A 21,444-nucleotide genomic window follows, 5' to 3' on the forward strand; every position below is an offset into this window, starting at 1 on the left:
GCGGGCCAGGAGAGGTCTGCCACGCCATGTGGTCACCTCCGGGGCAGGCGGGAATCGAACTCATGCGGAAGCGGCTTTAGATTCTCAGTGCTGTGTTTTAACCCGCTGCGCCACCAGGGAGGGCCTACACATCTGCACTTTTAAGCTAGGATTTTAATTGGTTCACTTAATTTATCAGTAAATATTTGTTGAATTCTGTTTTTAAAGCACAGCCTAAGACCCTTCAGAAAATTACCTTCCCAGTAAGTAGATACAGTTGGGTAACAGACTTACTAATAAATGCTAAACTAAATGTTTTGCATCTGAACTAAATTGCAATATTACAATATTACAAAATCTAAATTAAGATTTGAAAAATTGATAGCAAAGAAGAGGTTGAGGGCCCAACATGTCAAACTAATTAGTGTCATGTCTTTGTCATGAGGTTAGTCATTTGGTCATCTATGATCTTTTGCATCTTAAGGCTCTAGCTGAGGTTGTAATCATTCCCTTGGAAGAGGGTCCAGATTTTTTAAGTGTTCATGTAGGGTTGAAAGCTCATTAAGATTGTTTAAACAATACAGTAAGGTGTCCTGTACTAGATAGTTTACTTTGAAATCATGAATTTAAAATCACTAAAATTAGGGCTTAATAAAGGAAGATGGGGGTATTTGGGTATTAGAAGACCTTAATCCTATCTTGATTTGTTTGATGATAGCCAAATTATATGATTGGACCTAACTTTACTAAACCTCAATCTCTGTCTGAAATTGGAATAATGAGCATGACTGCTCACTTTCATATAATTACTGTGAGGAATTCTGTAATTAAAATTGATCAACCTTTATGAAATTCTTGTTACACTATAGGTATGGTAGACATTAAGGGCACATTTAGGAGCTCATAACCTAGTGGAGTGAAATTATTATTTAGCAGTGTAACTGAAAACATTTTGTTAATTATACAATAATGTGTGACTATAAGATAGCTTTTCCTAAACTGCGCTGCTTTCTGATGCTTTAGTGACACATTATGTACTCTTCCACCAAAGGTCATTTGCTCATGTGGTTTCCTAAGTTTATAGAAACCCTACTGATCAGATTTTATCTCCATTCAGTATGTGTCACCCCCCACCCCTATCTAAGACTTGATTTCTAAAACTTTTCATGCCTGAGTCAGTAGGTTTTTACATTGCAGAAGCAGAAATTAATATTACATTTTAGCTATATGTGAATATAACTTAGCTGACTGGTGTTAATACAGGTACTCAGTAAAGTGATTGTCTTAATTCAATGAAGTATATAGACAGTGGGTTCTTAATGTCGTTTGTTGACTTGACTTCTAGGTTAAAACTTCAACAACAAATTGTGAATACTGAAAATGCAGAAAAAGAAAGAATTGAAAATTCTGACCTGAAACAGGTATGATTATAGTAATCATTTCCCTTGTAATTTAAATGCTTTAAATCTGTTTGAATCTCAATTGAATTTGATAATATCAGTATTCTGAAAATCTATTACTATGGTTGATAACATCAATGAGGGTGATAAGCAAAAATTATATATTTAAACTTTTAAGATCTAGTTTAGTAAGCTCTTGCTAATTGTTTTTCTTGAGGGGGGTGTATGTGTGTGTATGTATATCCTCTGGCCAACGATTAATAATTTAAAAATTGTAGTTAAAGGAAAATATTTTCATATGGCAAATTAAAAAAAAAATAGATCACCAGGTTTTAAATTACTGCTGTGATTGACTTACATTTAACTTTTCTTATTCCTCAAGGTATTTATTATTTCCCTATGAAATCTGAGTTGTTTTTCTGGAAGGAAATTTATTTTAAGTTATTTGGATTCAGGAAGCATTTCTGTGAGCAAAATGTGGAATAATGTTTTCCTGAATTCTGTTTTCTTAATGTATTGCCCTCTGAATTATTAAGTAGTGAAGATTCCATTTTTAGCATTTATGTTACATGCTAGCTAATACTGCCTTGAATGTATAGTCATGCTTTCTCAGTCTTAACTGGGAAGGCATAATGTTTGACAGTCTGAGAGAAGTTATCTACTGTATTTGTCATGGAGCTTCCTATCATTCTTTAGCTAAGGAGAACTGTTTAGTTCTTTGATGGCCGCTTGCTCAATCAGTTATAATAACAGATGTAATATTTACAACTCCAGTTAAAAATGAAGAATAAATACCTCATGGAGAAATTAATTCTAAAATGAAAATATAACACATTCCATTTTACTTTATTTTATTGATAGTGGCTCTGTGGACATATATAGTCCTGACTTACTTGACTTTACTATCATGAGGAAGCAACAGAATTATTTCCCATTTTTATAATTTATTGTTTTTTTAAACTTGGTTTCTATTGATTCTTGAGTACTTCTCGCCCCCCAAGTCTTTTGACTGTCTTCATTTCCAAAGTTCTCTGAAGATGACTGTAAAGGTTAAAAGAAAGTGAAAGGAAAATGAGGACTTGTTCATTAAATGGTGAAATGAATTGTGGAGGAAGTAGGTGTGTCCCAGGTGAAGATTATTAGGATCTAACTTAAAAAAAGTATGAATCAGGCCCTCCCTGGTGGTGCAGTGCGTTAAAGCACTGCACTAAGAAGCTTAAGCCACTTCCACATGAGTTCGATTCCCGACTGCCCTGGAGGTGACCACATGGCGAGGTAGACCTCTCCTGACCTGCCCACTGCTCCCCTCAGCAGTGCACTTCGTTGATCTGCCTGTTCTGCTCCCCACTGTATCTCTGGTGAATCCTTTCACCCTCTGCATCTCTGGCCTGTACCCCAGTTCTATATGAATAAATAAATAAATCTTTTTTAAAAAATTAAAAAAAAAACAGTATGAATCTTCCTAAGCTGTAATCCGTAACTAAATAAATAGTTGGCTTTCTTAAGGAAAAGTTACTCCCAAGTAAAGGTAAATTGTGATGGAGAAAGGGTCTGAGTGATGTTTCATGGTTTGATTAATGACTCCAGAGGCCAAACAATCCCTGCTCTTCATTAGGTTTCTTATAGCATCTCTCTTCTGGATGTGCAGAATACTAAGATAACTTTTGAAAACAATGTGAGAGTGAGCATATTTATGATTCCTGGCTATTCAGAGAGCAGAACTCTTCAGAGGTTGTTGAACATATGATATGTGGGAAAAGAGAAGGAATTTCTTTAACCACTATCCCACCTAATTTGTTCTTTGCTAGTAGGCTAGAAGTTGTCTTATACAATACTCTAGTAGCTGGATTCTCCTTTCTAATCTTTGTATTGCCCTTCTAATATCCCTTCTCTCCATTTCTAGTACCTCTTTTGGGCTGCTCATTTTGGGAAGGAGAGAGAGAACTGAGTAGAAGATTGTGGGATATGATTTTTTTTTAAAGATTTATTTATTCATACAGAGCTGGGGTACAGGCCAGAGATGCGGAGGGTGAGAGGATTCACCAGGGACAGAGTGGGGAGCAGGACAGGCAGATCAACAAAGTACACTGCTGAGGGGAGCAGCGGGCTGGTCAGGAGAGGTCTGCCTCGCCATGTGGTCACCTCCGGGGCAGGAGGAGATCGAACTCATGCGGAAGTGGCTTAATCTTCTTAGTGCTGTGCTTTAACCCGCTGCGCCACCAGGGAGGGCCCTAGGGATATGATTCTTGATCATCTTAGGTTTTATTAAGAAATGATCTTAGCTGCTGCTGTTTATTATTTAAGGACCCTTCAGTTGCCACTTGGTTGGTATCTGTGAGTTGAAGATGCTTTGTATGTTCCGCTTTGTTCTCACTCTAGATTGTGTGTTTATTGATTTATGTATCTCTTCATTTAAGCAAATCAGTAGTTTACAGATCCAAGTGACCTCTCTTGGACAGTCAGAGAATGAATTGCTGAATTCAAACCAAATGCTGAAGGAAATGATGGAGAGGTTGAAACAAGAATGCCGAAATTTAAGAAGCCAAGCTGAAAAATCACAACTAGAAGTTGAAAAGTAAGGGTTTGCTCTTCTTATGTATAAAACTTTTTCTGCTTTTTGCTATTTTACAAATAATACACAAATCTATATTTCTGTTAATGATGATTCCATTGTTGAATGTGTTTTTGGGAACGCTTGGGTCACCAGTTAAAAATAGCTATTGGTAGCATACAATGGCTTTACGTAGTGTCCTTTCTATTTCTAGAGAATGAGTGTACCAGATTGAATTGTTGAGGGGAAAAAGACACTAGGGAGAAAGGCCTTTTAAAATTCTGCCTGATCATAGTATTCTGTAAACCCTTAAAGATTGTTTATTCACTAGGTAAATGAGCACATACATCTATTATTTTTTGAATATTAGAGGACAGAAAAATATTTCTGATGTGCAAAAATTACTTAGTAGAATTAGAACTATAACCATATATGTTTGAATTTTAAGAAAAGGATGTAAATAAGATATTTGTCCATAATGTGTTGTGACATCCCACAGGGTTCAAATAATTTTAAGTTTTATAAAAAATAGAAATTTTTTTTAAAGATTTATTTATTTGTACATACAGAACTGGGGTACAGGCCAGAGGCTCAGGGGTGGTTGAGAGGCTTCACCAGAGACAGAGTGGGGAGCAGAACAGGTAGATCAACGAAGTACACTGCTGAGGGGAGCAGCGGGCGGGCCAGGAGAGGTCTGCCACGCCATGTGGTCTCCTCCAGGGCAGGTGGGAATTGAACTCATGCGGAAGTGGCTTTTTAGGTTCTCAGTGCAGTGCTTTAACCCGCTGCGCCACCAGGGAGGACCAAAAAATAGAAATTTTTATCTTAAAATCCTTAAGTGTTTAATTGAAATGTGCTGAGATTTTTAGTGACAGTGTAGTTAGTAAACATAAGTAATCAATCATTGGTTTTGAATGTTATTCATAGGAATATATGACAGAAAGTAGCTGAACCCAGGAGTCAATAATACGTGATTTTGGTCCTAGCTAAGACATTTAAATTTAAATTTGTTGTAAAATTTAGGATTTGTCATTCTTATATTACCTGTGATAAGAATACTAAAAAGCACATAAAGCATGAAGAAGAGCTCTATAGTTGTAAATTATGATTTTACCTTAAAATACATTTATATGAATTTTATTCTAGCTAGAAAATACATCCTCTAAAACTTAATATCTGGATTGATGTTTTAACTAGTTTTATTAGTCCCAGCTTTTATAACTTGTTAGCTCTCATTGTTCAGAGCTTGTTATAAAGTTGTTTGTCCTGCTTTAATGAAGTATACTATTGACTAGGTCTTTAATTGAGTTAAATGCTCTAAATCTTCATTTCCTCATCTATATAAAATGGAGGTGATAGAAATACCTAGTACAAAGGATTATTGTGAGGAATAAATGACAGTGTACATGTTGTTCTAAGTACAGTTCCAGACTTAAAGTATACTCAGTATAGGTAGACTTAGCAAATATGTGACTGTGCTAGAAATGGTAGTTTATGATGTAGGGAGGCACTAGTGAGTTTTCTTATATTTGTGATTATATCTATTTATTCCTAAGACTTAACTTCCATGTTTTGCTTACATTCTCTGCTGACAGGACACTGGAAGAGAAACAGATACAGTGGTTGGAAGAAAAACATAAGCTACAAGAACGTATCACAGACAGAGAAGAAAAGTATAATCAAGCTAAAGAGAAATTGCAGCGAGCTGCGATTGCCCAGAAAAAGGCAAGTGGTTCTTATTATGTGATTCCCATAGAGTAAAACATAATTAACTGTTTTAGGAGAATGAAATGAATAATTATGACTGAGATTTTTTTTTTTATTTATTTATGCATAGAGAACTGGAGTACAGGCCAGTGATGCAGGGTCAGTGAGGGGATTCACGAGAGACAGAGTGGAGAACAGTACATGCAGACTGACAAAGTACACTGCTGAGGGGAGCAGTGGGCAAGACAAGGAGAGGTCTGCTGTGCCATGTGGGTCACCTCCAGTGCTGGGGATCAAACTTGGACTGAAGCGGCTGAGGCTCTCTTGCAGGGATGCACTTTAACCCATTGGCCACCAGGGAGGGCCCCAAGACTGAGATTGTAATGCTACTTTTAATTTGACATTTAAACATACATTCTGCATCAACATTGCAGAAATAAAATGGGAGACTCAAACTGCTCAACAGGTTTATTCCTAAATTTTGTATGCAAGTTGGTTTTTCAGAGCTACCATGCATTTTCATTTTCCCATATTTTTCCCAGCCAGCACCTACAAGTTTCACTTCACTCATTCTACTTTAAATTATAGGGTGTTTGGACCATTCCAACTATGCCTAACTAATACTTGTATCATGGTTTTTTGTGCTGAAAATATTTTTTTCCTACTCAGGAATATGGGAGCAAACATCTTTTTACACTAGCAGAAGGAACTCAGAATCCTGATTTCTGAAACAGCTGTGGTAATAGCCACATGTGGTTCCTTGATCCTTTCTAAGTTTCACCTTTGCAGCTTGTTTTTCTCCCAGAACCTAAAAACATTGTTTTTCTGGAAGTAGTCTAAGGCTACTCTATTTTCTCTAATTGTCATACTATTTTTAGCATTATGAGAAGAAATGACAGTATTCAGAAACCTTTTAAGGTTTATGGAAATAAATCATCTGTCTACATTATCTAAGTCAGTGGTTTACAACTTTTTTCCTACTTCAGCAAACCCAAGAAATAGAGTATGGCTTCATCAGTAATCAAGACTTAATGTGACGGTGATTCAGCAGTTATTTTCAACAAGGGTGTTATGTTGGTAGGAATAGGCAGTAAGGTAGTATAAAGAAAATTCCACAAATGATTTGAGTGTATTCAGTATGTTCCTTTAGTAGTGATATTGGTTGTAGAGGTGAAAAGGTATGAGCAGAGAGCAAGGTACTTATGGATGTAGGCATGCTAATTAATACCTTAACGTCTGTATGTTACTGGAAAGATTAGCTCTTCATGTTTGCATCAGAGATGAGAATTGTATATCATTTGCATATTCTGAATTTGGAAACCAAGGACACAAATCCTAGTTATTATGTTAGTAGATATATTTGCCAAGTACTGATAGTTCGTGTACGACAATATGAGTAGTCTAAAAGTCATTAATTTCTCGCTTAAAAGGTTTCTGCATATTTCTTCCCATAGTACAAGTATGACGTTGAAATTAAAAATATTGCATTTACTCTATGGAAATCCCAGTACTCAAGTATCAGCACTTGTATTGTTGTCCTGTGTACATTTCTTTTTTTCTGACCATATAAATGTAATAAGAAAGGTATAAGTATTATGGGATTTCAGTGAATTTTTTTTTTTTTTTATAGCTTGGGATGATCTCAAAACTCAGTTAAGTTTCCTAGAACTTTTGAAACCTAGAAACATCTGCAACCACATATTACCTGGAAGTCACAAGAATTTATAAAAGCTTATTTTCTTTCAGAAAACTTTTTAAGTTTTAGAGATAATTATCTAAAACATCAGATTGTAATTGCTGGGGTTAGTTTGGGTTGACTCTTTGGGAACAAAAGTGACATCCAGTGGTAAGAGAGATTATCAACTAATCATAGGAACAAAAGAGATATCAGGAGGTAATATTTTAATTTACCTATTTAGCATTTCTGCATTGTTACTTTTAATTTATTTCCTATTGTCTTTGACTCCAAGTACTACAGTTTTTTATATCGCCATCATCCACACAACACCCATGTGAGTCTTAATTTCCTTTGATAGAATAATCACTACAGATTTGATTTCTTTAACTCAAACCCCTTTCCCATTCTCATTAAGGATAATAGTTCTATATGAAATATTGGTTATAAAATTATATAAATGTAACTCATAAGTCTTCACCAGACTTTTACATTCTTTAAATGACAAAAATTACAACTTTCTTAAACAGATGAGACTTAAAATTAGTCACAAATATGAACTGTAGGGCAGAAATCATAATCATTTTGAGTTTCTTTCCTGTGAGAGATTCTTGCAGCTGGGGAGTAGCAGCCTTTTTTCCCCCCAGGCTAGATAAAATGGCTTACTGCCATCTGAATGTTTATTTACAGTTGTAAGCTCCTAAGCAAAAACCTTATGTCATCTCTGGTAAGTGTTTTTAGGTAGAATCTTTGTGTAATGATATTTTGCTGTGTTGATTTTATTTGGAAGAATTTGACCAAGTATCTTTAGTTGGATTGCAATGATGAGTTCATACTTCTCTCCACACACTGTTCAAGTGAGAGTATGAAGAATGAGCTCTTGGTGTGAATACAGTGAGTTGTGCTTTTCCTTTGGAGCCCTTAAAACAACAACTTGTTACTTTTATCATAAGGTGTATCTTTCTGAAGTAATTCTTGATGTTCTCATGGATGTATGAAAAATAGGCAATTTAGGCTTGGGGTATAGAAATAAAAGTGGAGGGTAACTCCCAGACATACTCTGAAGGGGAAAAAAATGCAAAATGTAGTGATATTTAAAATGGGAATTAAATTAGTTGTAAGTAGAGTTGTTATAATGTCAGTTATATGAGGAGTGGGAAGAGGCATTTGACTTAAATACATGTTAGATGGCAGGTTATGGCAGTGTGACCATATAGGTAGTTCGTATACTCTTGGTGAAGATACTGTGTAGATTAGTCATACAATTAGACAGGTATAATTAGTTACAAGATTTTGGATATGACTGAAGAATAAAAGGACTATGAAGTAAGTTAACTTGGTAAGAGGAGGCAGATTTAATGGAGGCAGTTACAGTGTGGGGTTGTAGATGCCAAAGGAAAAGGAAAGTATCAAAGGTAAATGTTCATTGAACAGAATTATTGAATTTGGCTAGAATGTGAAGGGGGATTCCTTTCTTTGCATTGAATCCTGCATCAGTGTTTTGGGTTTTTAATTTTTATATTACTCTTGTGTTGTTTTTATTCACTGGAATTTCAAAACGCAAAGAACTCAGATTTACAGCAATAGGAAAATGAAGGCCTCTCTTCACTATACTGACTTCAGCCTGAGTTCCATCCCCAGCCAGGGAGCTGACCCGCATGGCACAGCAGATCTCTCCTGTCTCACCCACTGCTCCCCTCAGCAGTGTATTTCAGTAGACTCACCTGCCCTGCCACCCACTCTGTCTCTGGTGAATCCTCTCACATCCTGCACTTCTGGCTTATAGCCTAGTTCTTTGCTGTAAAAGCAAACTTATAAAAAGATACATGTATAAATTTTTTTTTAAGTAGGAAAATGGATAAAGTGTGATGCATCTGTAACACAGATGACAAAGTAACAATGAAAAACAATTCTAAGGTGTAGTAACATGGCATATTCATATAGATAAAATGGTACATCAACAAATCCAGATACAGAGGAGTACATGCTGTGTGAATTTCTTTTTTTTTAAATATCTATGGGTGAATGGTAGGACAGTGTCCTAAAGTACCCATAAATATGTTAACTGTGGTGATTAAGAACAAAAGGATCTTCCTTTGCAAGGGCAGAGGAGAGGAGCACCAGGCAGCCATCTGAAATGTTAGAGGATGGGAAATCTGAGAAAGAAAGCCCAGAGAAGAATTATTTCCCAACTGGAAATAGCCCCGATGACCTTACCTGTAGATTGAGGATATATAATAAGTTATATAATAACCTCAAGCAGAATATAATGTATGGAAATAAATGAGCTACCTGGTGCTCCTCTCCTCTGCCCTTGCAAAGGAAGATGCTTTTGTTCTTAATCACCACAGTTAACATATTTATGGGTACTTTAGGACACTGTCTTACCATTCACCCATAGATATTTAAAAAAAAAAAATTCACACAGCATGTACTCCTCTGTATCTGGATTTGTTGATGTACCATTTTATCTATATGAATATGCCATGTTACTACATGTTAAAATTGTTTTTCATGATGGGAAACCTGAGAAAAAAAGCCCAGAGAAGAGTTATTTCCCAATTGGAAATAGCCCCGATGACCTTACCAGTAGATTGAGGATATATAATGTTATATAATAACCTCAAGCAGAATATAACGTTTGGAAATGAATGAGCTGTATCTGTAGGCAGTAACAGGAATAAATTTTACAGTGTTGTGTGAAAGGTAAAACCAATTTGTATAAAAATGAAAAGGAAAAAAAAAATAGCACATTATAACCCCATTCATATCAAGTGCAAAAATTGTCAAAACTAAACTTTTGATTTGTAAGTAATTTAGTTGATGCACTTCTCAAAGGATTAAGTTAGCACAGGTGGTGAATGAGAAGGGCTGGGGCATTCTGATAGACACTGCTCTGGACACATCAGGTAAATGACACCAGCACTAACCAACTCTGTGGTTTCACCCTTTTTGTACATTTATATTCTGTGCACTTTTCTCTAAGCCTTCTATGCTTTACTGAAAGAGCTAGAAAATAGCTAAAATCGGTAGCTACTAAATGAACTCCAAGATTATGGGTATTTCCTGTAAAGAAAAAAAATACCTGTTTATAATACTGAAATTAACATTCTATAGATTTTCTTTGTATTGTTTCCATATCAGAAAAATTTCCCTTTATATGTTAAGGCTTAGATTGTCTTCATTTTAAGTTTAGAAAGGTATAAATTTGAGATGCATCCATAAGCTACCTCAGCTTTCTACTCATCTGGGAACAAGAAGAGTTGATGATTCCTGAAAAGGTGACAGCAATTTCATTAGTAAAATTTGACCTCTTCCCTTTTTAGAATTTTTATTTGCAACAATTTAGCTATTGCTACCATTTTCTGAATTAGAATTTGTAACATTAAGGATGAGATAGATCTATGGTTTATTATCTTTCCAACTTTCAATAGGAATTATATCTGTTAATCTTTGCTCCTGGTATTCACTGAAAACACTCATTTCTAAAAGTTTTGTTAAGTAAAATACTCATTTTGCTCAAATAGGTTATTAACATACTTGCTTTTGAAGCAGTTTCTCAATTCTCTTTTCTAGAGGAAATCTCTCCATGAAAACAAGTTGAAGAGACTGCAGGAGAAAGTAGAAATCTTAGAGGCAAAGAGAGAAGAATTAGAAACGGAAAATCAGGTGTTAAATCGGTAATATGCTTGGATGTATATACACTCCATGTGGTTGTTTTGCTCCTAGAACTTTGTTTTCATTTAAAAAGCACGTTTAGGAGAATTCAGTTATTTCACTCTTCTGTGCCCACCATGTTCCTTCAGACCAAAGACCTTTTTAACATATTTCAGGTGTTAGTTTGATGGTTGGTGTGACAGGAATGTCCAATTGACTTTGGTATAGTAACTGGTTTTGGTAACCAGGAGTATCATGAGTGCTTGCTGCTTGAGAGGAGAGTTGTAGTGGATACGTAGGTCTTAAGATTGTGACTACAACTTTGAAGATAAGTTTTTAATTTCATGGTGTGGAAGAGTATTTTTGGTTTCTAGCTTCTGACTTTTTCACTTGTATGTAAGTATGGCTAATTGCATCGTTAGCATTTTTGAGTAGAAGAGATTTACCATACTAAGTGGTAGTGATGTTGCACAACCCTCTTATTCAAGTTAATAAAATCTTTTTAAATTCAGCTAATTTGTGGTAGCTTTCAATATTTAGATAGCATCACATTTTTCTATAATGGAAATTGCTTATAATACCAAGCAGTTATGTTTTAAGATGTATGCTTATTTATTATCAGAATGTGAACAGGTTTTTTTTTTTTCAGTATACCCATGTTTTTAACTAGAATGCCAGTGTTTAATGCCTTATCCAAACTAATATGCTTCAGAATTCATGCTAAAACAAAATTCAACTTTTCTTTCATAATCATTAATTCTGAAGTATTATAAGTTCAAGAATGTGCAGCAATGGCACAGATCATCTAGAACTTTGAGGGTTTTGAAACTATAGTCGATTACTTTTATGATTGATCACTAGGAAATTCACTTCTAAAATGGTGATCTGTGGAAATCTGAAATGGTAGCTTTTTTATTCATACAGTTTTTCCCTTCAAGTTGGTTGGTTGGCTTTACCTTTCTCCTTAACAATTTTAAAATTAGGTTAATCAATCTGAAATTCCATATATTTTACCATGTTTCACCCACAGTTTCCTAAGATTGAATCCGATATTTTAAGTTGCTTCTGCAAAATAAGGCACCCTCTTGTCCTTCGGAGTCTCCTATTCATTTCAGAATCCACAGGTTATGGTAGTAGAGTAGAAATGAAAGTATCAAAAGATATTTAATCTTCGATTAATTGACAAAACTTGAATTGATAGTCTGGCAATGCTATCAGTAATAAATATAATTAAGGTGCTTTGTTTATCTTTTTAGATACAGACTTTTATATGGGTAAATCTTAATTTAGAAATTCTCTCCGACTTAAAAGTATGTGACTCATACTGTTGTTCAATAAAGTATAACTGTATTAAAAACAGAAAAACTTTTCCTTTTTAAGACAAAATGTTCCATTTGAAGAATATACAAGACTGCAAAAAAGGCTAAAGGATATACAGAGAAGACATAATGAGTTTCGAAGTTTAATTTTAGTTCCTAACATACCTCCAGTGGCATCCATCAACTCTGTTAACTTCCAGTCATCAACCATGGTTCCAGGCATGGACCTGTCCTTTCCACCTCATATGCAGGTATAAGTACTAGCTTTAGAAGGTGAAAAAGCAAACATTTTTATAGTTTTTTCCATTAAATACAAGGCTTAAAAACACTATAAATGTGAATGTTATCAGTGGTCAGAATTCATGTAAGAATTAAATGACATGCCATTTAAATACAGTTAGATTTAACTCTTCCTGTTACCAGAGAAATTTGCTAACTGGATTTGAATCTTTTCTGTTTTCTAGTGATGGTGTGGGGAAAAGAAATATGTTGGCAATAGAAAAGAAATTTGATAAATCTTTGAGGAACCCAGAGTTTCAAGCTCACGTACATACTATTGGTCACATACTAATGCATTGCACAAAGCATTTTCCATAAAAATGTGTATTTAATCCTAATAATGAGTGTTTGGAAAGAATGCATTATTATTCCCAACTTACAGATGAGGGAACTCAGAGAGTGAAGTGATTGGTATAATGTCATAGCTAATAAGTGACAGTGTTGTTTCAGACCTAAACCTGATTCTAAAACCTGGGCCCTTTCTACTATAATACATACTGCTGTTCTAAAGGCATCAAATAGATGAATTTTAGAAGACAAACTGTTATAATTTATAATGTAAGCTCTGAAAAGTTTAGAATCTCAGAGCCAAGTGATTTGTTTTTTATAAACTGCTATAATACTCTAGTCTTGGGCCCTCCCTGATGGCGTAGCGGGTTAAAGCACTGCACTGAGAAGCTGAGGCCACTTCTGCATGAGTTTGATCCTCACCTGCCCGGAGGTGACCACATGGCTGGCAGACCTCTCCTGACCGGCCCGCTGCTCCCCTCAGCAGTGTACTTCGCCAGTCTGCCTGTTCTGTTCCCCGCTCTGTCTCTGGTGAATCCTCTCACCCTCCACATCTCTGGCCTGTACCCCAGTTCCATATGAATAAATAAATCTTAAAAAACAACAACAACAAAAACTCCAGTCTTGTTAGAAAGTGGCCATGGAAACACATCTGGGCTGAATTAGTATTTTCTAACTCACTCCCTGGTGATTAGTACACCTAGAGGGTTTTGCTGAAGGTGAGGGCCTGAGGCTGGAGGAAGGACTTGAGTAAGTAGTTAGCAAGTGGTCTAGCCCTGCCGCTGTGTTCTAGACTGCGAAAATGGTACTGCTCTCCTTAGCACATGTCACAGCGTTGACAAAAGGAGACTGCTACCCACTGTTTCTTCTAACAGTCTCTCTCTCTATACTTTGTCTGCATCATTTTAAGGAGGAACAGCATCAAAGGGAACTTTCGCTACTTCGTAAAAGATTAGAAGAACTAGAAACAACACAAAGAAAACAACTAGAGGAACTTGGATCTCCTGGGGAATGATGTTCTTGAAGAAAAGGCAGATCAGAGGGATGAAATCAGTGACTCAGTAAAGCTTGAAGTTTTAATGTACGTGGCATTTAGATACTTTATTACAGTTTGCCAAAACATTCTGATGTGCCTCAAGAAAAGGTAGCAGCTAAATGCTGTATTGCATGAAGGTGGGATTTTAGGATTCTACCAATGATAAGCAAGCTTTAAAACCGTTTCAGAAATACTTAAAATAGTGACAACCGTTTTGAGAAAGTAAAGTAAGTGAATAAAACAACCAGGTATGGAATCAAGGTTTCAATTTTCTTTTTGTTGGCAGGGGTGGGGGGGGTGGGGGGGCATTTTGCCTGAACTATGCCCAGATTGAAGTCCCTCTTACTCTGAGATGCTTGGCAGTAAGATGAGTTAAAAATTTTACTCTATAGTTCTTAAAAACAAGTAACAAAAGTCAGCATAGAAAAATAAAACTTAACATATATTCATTACAGAATGCTACCTTTTCTAAAAGCTATGTGCACATAATTTAAAAATTTAATAAATATTTTTCTATCTGTTTTGCCTTGTGTTAATTTTATTTCAAACATTCAATGTATATTTAGCAATGTAGAAGAGCTCACTGATTTTGGCTTTGTTGAGCTAGAATTAAATAAAGTAAAAATAATTAAATCCTGTGGCTGTATTATAAAAGGACCATTCATCATAAAACTTGAACCCAGTGGGATCCCTTTATAAGTATTTGTTGGTATTTATAACTTTGCCTCACACTGTTTTTGATCTAACCAAATAATTACAAATGTCTTATTTCTGTGCATTCCTAAGTATGCCATCACTTGCTTTTTTATGTAGTATTTTTTAGAGAAATTCTGCTGGAATAACTTCATGTCAACAGGACAAAGCTCAAGAAGTCTTCGCAGTCAAAATTCCAGGTTAATAGTGGAGGCCAGGAATGTAATCAACAGGTCTTAGCATCATTTAGAAGAAACTAGGTATACTGTCTATGTGACAGAACTGCTTATTCAGAGTATACAGAGACACCTTGCTGAAAAATAATTTCCATGGAGTCACATCGCTAAAAACTGTTACAGTTAGAAAATTTGAAGAACAAAAAGAACAATCAGCATTTACATCAAAATGTTTATTTTTGGATATAGACATTTAAAACATTCATCTGCAAGAACACCTTCAATCAGGTATACAATAAGAAATAGACTTTAAATTTCTAATACGGAAAAAGGAACACAAGTTTTAAATGCTGCTGTAGACAGTAGTGTTAGGGAAAAAAAGTTTATAAATGGTTTTGCACCAAAAAAATATGCAAAGAAACTTGAAAATAGAAATTGTTTGCCATTTGTTTCTCTGGTTGCTGTTTAATATAGACCCAGTGACTGATTGTCTTCAGCACACACATCTAATTTGGCCATTAGTATGTTTGGCTAATGTGGTTCATAGTATGATCTAGATAGTGCTTTTCACTGGAGGATTGACAAACACGCTACATACATTAGTGAATCTTCACACCACCTCAGTGAGGTAGGTTAGGAATATTATACAGAAATTGAGGCACAAAGAGGTAAGTGACTTGCCCAAAGTTCCCAGCAGCATAGTCCCTGGAAGAGGAGGTAAGTCTCCCCACTGGACTCATGTGCCAGAGGTCTGGACAGGGACACCCTCGGGTAGCATTTACTAACTACTCAGATAAAGCTGTAGCTGACCCTTTGAGTTTTCTTAGCATTTCTGCACCCTAAAGAAGGGGAAGTCTTTTGGGCAACTCTCCTACCCTTGGCTCCCAACTCTCCTATTATTGTTCTTTTAGGAATGCCTTCACGTCAAGACTAGTGGCCTTAGGTGGGGACCAGGCCTCTCACCTTTACAATTGTAAGTAACCTTTTTGGTAGTATTTTTGAGGTGTGTCCATTGGACAATGGTTGAAGCGGTGGGAGTAGGAAAAAGGTGCCTGTCGATGTTTAATTGCTTACTTCTCTAATCAGTTTGGTGAGGTGTCACTTCTCCACCACATGTTGAGGAAGAAAAAGAATTGCATTTAAATCCTGATATCCCATACAGTGTTTGTAAATGATTTCAAGGAAAGTGTGATCCGTGTCTTTTTTGATAATTGGAGCACCAAGGGTAGAAGGTGCCACGAGGAAAGTTTGAGAGTTGCCAATTATATTTTTTACTTCTGATTTAAGAAGGAAAACACAGTGGTATTAAAACTGGTCATGAGCAGCAAAAATTCAGGAATAAAAAATCAGCAATAAAAAGACTACAGTATAACTGGATAGAGATTTCTTTAAAAAGAAAGGCATGAATAAAATGGGTATTTTTAATTCTCCTGCAAGGAATACTTTCAAAAAGTACATAGTAAGACTAAGATACCAAGTTGTATACTAATATTTTTTCAGGCCTCAGGCCTCAAATATATATATGTTCATATATAATACTCCAGTGTGAACAGCAATTTCATGAAATGTAAAATGTATCTTTTCTTAAAATCACAAGTATTTATAACCACAGGTTTCACCAGAAATCTAAAGCAAGGAGATTCTACCATACAAGTGTAGGATTTAGGGAATGAGTTACTCTACCAGGTAATTGTGACCAAAGTTTTTAAAACAATTTTTCTTTTTTCAACAAAACCTAACACATCCACTATTCATGAAAAAGTAAAGTGAATAAAAAGGGACAGACATTAGGACAAAGATTATGGGTAAATATTGCCCACTCCCTCTCCTTGCTTTAGAGCTCCTTAGTGAGATGGAGGTGCAGTTGATGACCACTGAAAAACACGAGCCCTTTCAACAATGTTGCAACACTGTTAGTTTTTGGTTTAAAAACACACACACTCACAAATGCTAAGTGTACACACTACCAAATTCTGCGTCAGCTTTTCCAAGAACTACTGGGGAAAGTTTCGATGTTGCAAATCCTCGAGGTTGCCCTAACACCCCCACCTTGTTTCCAAATGACTCATTTCACCTTTTTTTTTCTTGATCATTGGCAGTGTCCTTGTCTGCAATGGTACAGTGTAGTCATAAGTGTTACATAGCTTTTCAAACAAAACCACTTACATCATTGTGCTTAAGTGGAGACTGTAGTTACAATACTGACACTTGATTACTGGCCCTGTATTCTCTGTAAACAAGGAGGCTGTTTGCAACAACCACGTCAGCTATTTACAGAATGGTTCCCACAGTATACACAGGCACCATGGTTGGGATGCTTTCTGAAAGCTGTGCATGTGCCTTGGTCTCTTCAAAAGACAGTGCTCAGAGTGGAACCTATGTGCAAACTTAAAAACTAACGACAAAGAATAGCTCAAGTAGCCATTTTGCTCCCAAGTCGTCTGAAGAACTTTGCCAGATTAAGCCAGGCCCCAGAGTGCTCACATCCACTTGCATTTCTTCTTTTCATCAAATAACACTTTTACATGCAAGAGTTGTTTCTGAGCTTCTTCCAGCCCTCGTTCTCTTTCTAGTTTATTTAGAATCTGTTGACAATTAGAACAGTTATTTTAGATATTGTGGTTTTAGCATTACAATTTTTCTTTTTTTTTTTTTTTTTTGCATTCCTAATGCTGTGAGTGGTAAAATCTGTATAAAACAGATGCCAACATTTTCTTCGATCATTTACATACTCACTTTGCAAGTTGTTTTGCTAAGTCATTATCACAGGATCAACAACACTTTGGCTTAAAATAGAAGCTAGCACAGAATACCAACTATTTGCTTACAAATATGGGGCCAGACTTCCAAGGCCCTGTTTTATGCATTATGTCACAGCCATTCCAAGCATAGCAAGCATTCCTGGGCAGCCAACATGCAGGCAAGTATTTCTTCTTAAATGCAAGCAGGCAAGGGTATCTTAGTCAGAGATCATTATTTCTCCCCCCTTCCCTTACCCTCCCCAGTGCTTCCCTCCTAACCCCTGACCCCTAAAAGAGGGATGCTTATCATGTTAAGGAGCTCATTGCCTCTACCCTACCTTAGTGCTTCACTTGATCTTCAAGTAGCAAATGGAATTGGTGAGCTATTCTCACCAGTGACATGGATAGCCTGTCCCAGCATGACTGAGGGGGGGGGAATCAGGGAAGGGGGAATTAACATATATTTGGAAACAGCGCATCTGATGATTGTGTCTGTGTGAATTCCCAAAGAAAAAAATCCAGATTAAGGAGAATTAATCATAAAGGAGAATGGTTTATTGACATAGTTGCTCAGAAATATGTCATTTCATATAACTTGAATACAAATCTAGGCGATTCATTTTAGCAGACGACAGTCAAGCATAAGCTGTCCCTATTGAATAGGACCACCACTTATACTTTATAGATACTTACTATTGTTCACTTTTGTACAATGTATGCTTTCTTCTTTTACTACTTTTTAAAAGTAACAAGTCAGTTTAGTCAGAGGCCCCCCATTGATTCAAATGTAAATTCAGGCTTGTCCAAAGGTGGGCAGCCCTATGCACCATCTGGCTTGGTGCCAGGTCCCCATCTCTGCAGGTTTCCTGGCCCCTGGGGATGCCACAGTGGGACTCTGACCTATGAAATGCTTTTTTAATCAAACGCTGGTTGGCTGGTTCACAATGTTATTTAGAGTCTTACCTCATCAAAATATTTTACGATGTATTTGTAGATTTCCGTCAAGGCCACTTCTTCATTAAATTCATTTTCGTGTTTCTTAAAGAAAGAAAGGCTTGTTAAGAGGTTCTGACATGACTTTTTTGGAAAGTAACCAGATGTAATAACTTTCTTACAGTACCTTAGATTCCTGAGTTAAGAATTCTTCCATTTCTGAAGATGACAATGGAGGCAAGTCCCTGATTGCTTTGTAATAAGATTTTACTTCCTCTTTGTAGGTTGGGATATCCTTGGCATAGAGAAGTTTATTAGTTGGTGCTTCCTGGAAATAAAAAGCAGGACATCCAAAAGAGTAAAAAACATGGGGGAATTTAGAATTGTATCCATGTAGCTGATGGACCTGCACTACCAGTATCACCTCCTCGTGACAAGACTTCAAGCAGCAGTCTTTAATGTTGTTGACTGAAGGACTGACTGCTATCCAGATAATTCTGGTGAGTCACCGTTATTTTCAGGCAGATTAAATGCTAATATATTCTGCTTTTCTGTCATAAGGGGACTAAAATTATTATTTTTACATGATTTTGAGTTACTGTAACAATGGAACTTACTTCAATCATAGTTCATTACTAATGGTTGTAAAAAGCCTGAATTAAAACATTTGCTTTCATTCTCACCCACCAGTGAATTTTGGCATTTATAAAGACTTGATTGTAGGTCTGATTGAGTCCTTTATATAACTATGAAAGTATATGAGTAATTGGTTTTTTTGTCCCTCTTATTACATTATAAAGATGGTCCAGTGTCCTCAAGGGAAGCATGTGGTTATTAATATAGGTGGCTCTGATGTCCAAAAAGTTCCTAGAAATTTGAATATTTTCATATAATATTAAAATGAAAATCCTAAAGTCATTTCTATTAAACTTTAAAAAAATTTTTCCTCAAGGAAGATAGATAAATTGATAGGACTAGTGTTGTAGTGTTCTGATATGTTTGTTAACTGTATCCATGGCTTTGTTAACTGTATCCATGGCTTAAATAATAGCCTTTCCAGTCAGTAACTTGATGAAATATTCTGAAGCGTACTTCTAGATTTTTTTTCACTTGTCAAATTTAAGTAGAACCCACAAATCCTGCATTCATTAATTCAATGAGGGTCTGTTTAGCTTCACTGTGGGCAGGCATGAGAGTATATGGTAAAGATGGGTACCTGCCCTGGGGGAGCTTATGGCCAGTCAAGGTGGGGCCAGACTGACATGATGCTTACCGCATTAGTAATTTTTTTATACTCTGCTACAAAGACTGATTTTAGGCTAGACATGTTGTCTATCCTCTTTCCACCGATATAAATATGACATGGTCAGGTATGAATAGTTGGATCTGCATGGGCACATTTTTTTCTTGTATTATATGTAATATATAGAGGATTGCATCTTATATGAAAAAATACCCCACACCTTTCAATACAAGGACAATGACTTTTGCAGGTTTTGTAATTTAGGGACAGGAAGATCTGGAACAGTGTCTCCTGTTGATACTGAGGGATGGTTGTCGCATCACCTTGATATTTAAACTGATTATCCTACAGTTTTTGTTACACTTTGGGAAGTCATGTTTGTTGAATTAGTAGTGTTATTTACTAGCCAGAAAGGTTAGGAGGTAAAAAAGTGACTTGGAGACATTGAATAGTTGGGGACCAGTCAGACAGACCATGTTTAGGAGGCAGTGATGAAAGGACAGAAACATCCCAGAGACGCAAATGGATATATCAGGCAGTGGTAGGACAATGAAAGTAAAACTGGGTTTGTTTTGCAAAACAATATTTTCAAGTTTGCATTTTTATCTTTGTGCTTTCTTGATTATAAACTGACAAGCTGAGAACTTTATATGTTTCAGGCAAGATTTTCTTCCCGGTAAGTAATTTGTTATGTTCAAATAGACTTTTATATATATTTAGATGGAATTTGGGTAAATTTCATCATTTGCTTTTGAATTTATAGTAGACTTTCTAACAAACAAAGAAAATTTATATTTTGTGGCAAACATTTTCCAAAGCAAAGTGTGGGAATAATTACTGCAGAAAAGATTTTAAAGAAATATAAGTTTTCAATCATTTTAATATCATCATTACTCACTTTTTCAGTTGATATGGTTTAGAACAATTGCTTATAATCTGTCTATAAGAAAGACAATGCTTCAGACTCAAGAATATTGACAAAAAATTTTAAAGCTTACCTTCCCTAGTTGTTGCTCTGTGAGAGAAAATGCATCCATGAATGCCTGGGCAATCACTGACAAACAGCCATCAATGTGTGGTGTCTTCTTAATGTCAAAGACAAACTGAGGGTTCTTTAGGATGTTTACCCAGAAGCGAAGAGGAAGGCTGTTCAGAGAGAGAGAGCTCATTCATGTGAGGTAGCTCTCTGTCACAATTTTTAAACAGTTCTATTTGTTCTTGTTATTAGCATTTCTGAGTCTACTTTCCCAAACATATCAAGCAAATGATGGTAATATCACTCAAATAAGGAGCTAGAAAGAGGTTAAGTATGAAAGTTGCTGTTGACAAGTATTCTCCCTAGATGATCATAGATAGGGTGATACCAATGAGAAAATCTCATCAGATCTCCAGAACTTAACTTCTCATGCCCTTTAAATGCCCACTCTGACCTAAGCCACTATTTCCCATCATCCCCAGTTCCTGACAGTTGATTTTCCCACAGTTAACCAGCACCAGATGATGTCTCACTCAGTCCATCTCCACTGGCCTCTCAGGCAAGGTGTGTGCTTCAGGACTTTGTTGTCCATCTTCTGGTTGGGTTATGACCTAATCTCACAACCTCGCTCAGATATCATCTCTGAGGCATCCCTGCCCTACTTTGTAAATAACCAGTTGTGGGAATGGACAGATTGTCCATATAGCTATACTACTAGAATGTGAGCTTTGTGAAAACTTTAATCAACTGATTAGACAAAAATCTCTCAGTATCTAGTAATGCCTTGTACA

The 21,444-nt window shown here is 36.1% G+C and overlaps 2 protein-coding genes across 3 annotated transcripts in view; one reads left to right on the forward strand and one right to left on the reverse strand.

The window, feature by feature from the left end:
• Positions 1-14,793, forward strand: part of CEP83 (centrosomal protein 83kDa) — a 71,330-nt gene extending 56,537 nt beyond the window's left edge. Inside the window, exons 11-17 of one of the 2 annotated variants that reach the window (XR_001145031.1) lie at positions 1,325-1,400; positions 3,797-3,954; positions 5,526-5,655; positions 10,889-10,992; positions 12,350-12,539; positions 13,766-13,936; positions 14,705-14,793. Coding sequence is in view for 1 of the 2 variants with exons in the window: in XM_004675809.2 (XP_004675866.1) it covers positions 1,325-1,400; positions 3,797-3,954; positions 5,526-5,655; positions 10,889-10,992; positions 12,350-12,539; positions 13,766-13,870 (763 nt within the window). In the remaining variant the exon portion in view is untranslated. Of the gene's footprint in view, positions 1-1,324; positions 1,401-3,796; positions 3,955-5,525; positions 5,656-10,888; positions 10,993-12,349; positions 12,540-13,765; positions 14,171-14,704 lie in introns of those variants that run through there. The other variant, XM_004675809.2, reaches the window with a different exon arrangement.
• Positions 14,794-15,729: 936 nt separating this feature from the next.
• PLXNC1 (plexin C1) overlaps positions 15,730-21,444 on the reverse strand; it is a gene marked incomplete at its 5' end in the record, with an annotated part of 137,266 nt that continues 131,551 nt past the window's right edge. The window contains 4 exons of the mRNA XM_012735138.1: positions 15,730-17,345; positions 18,465-18,539; positions 18,622-18,762; positions 20,676-20,823. Of these exons, the coding sequence (XP_012590592.1) occupies positions 17,241-17,345; positions 18,465-18,539; positions 18,622-18,762; positions 20,676-20,823 (469 nt within the window). The remainder of the gene's footprint in view (positions 17,346-18,464; positions 18,540-18,621; positions 18,763-20,675; positions 20,824-21,444) is intronic.

Source organism: Condylura cristata, unplaced genomic scaffold (assembly GCF_000260355.1).
Source record: "Condylura cristata isolate star-nosed mole 26May11 unplaced genomic scaffold, ConCri1.0 scaffold00004, whole genome shotgun sequence".
Taxonomy (NCBI): Eukaryota; Metazoa; Chordata; class Mammalia; order Eulipotyphla; family Talpidae; genus Condylura; species Condylura cristata.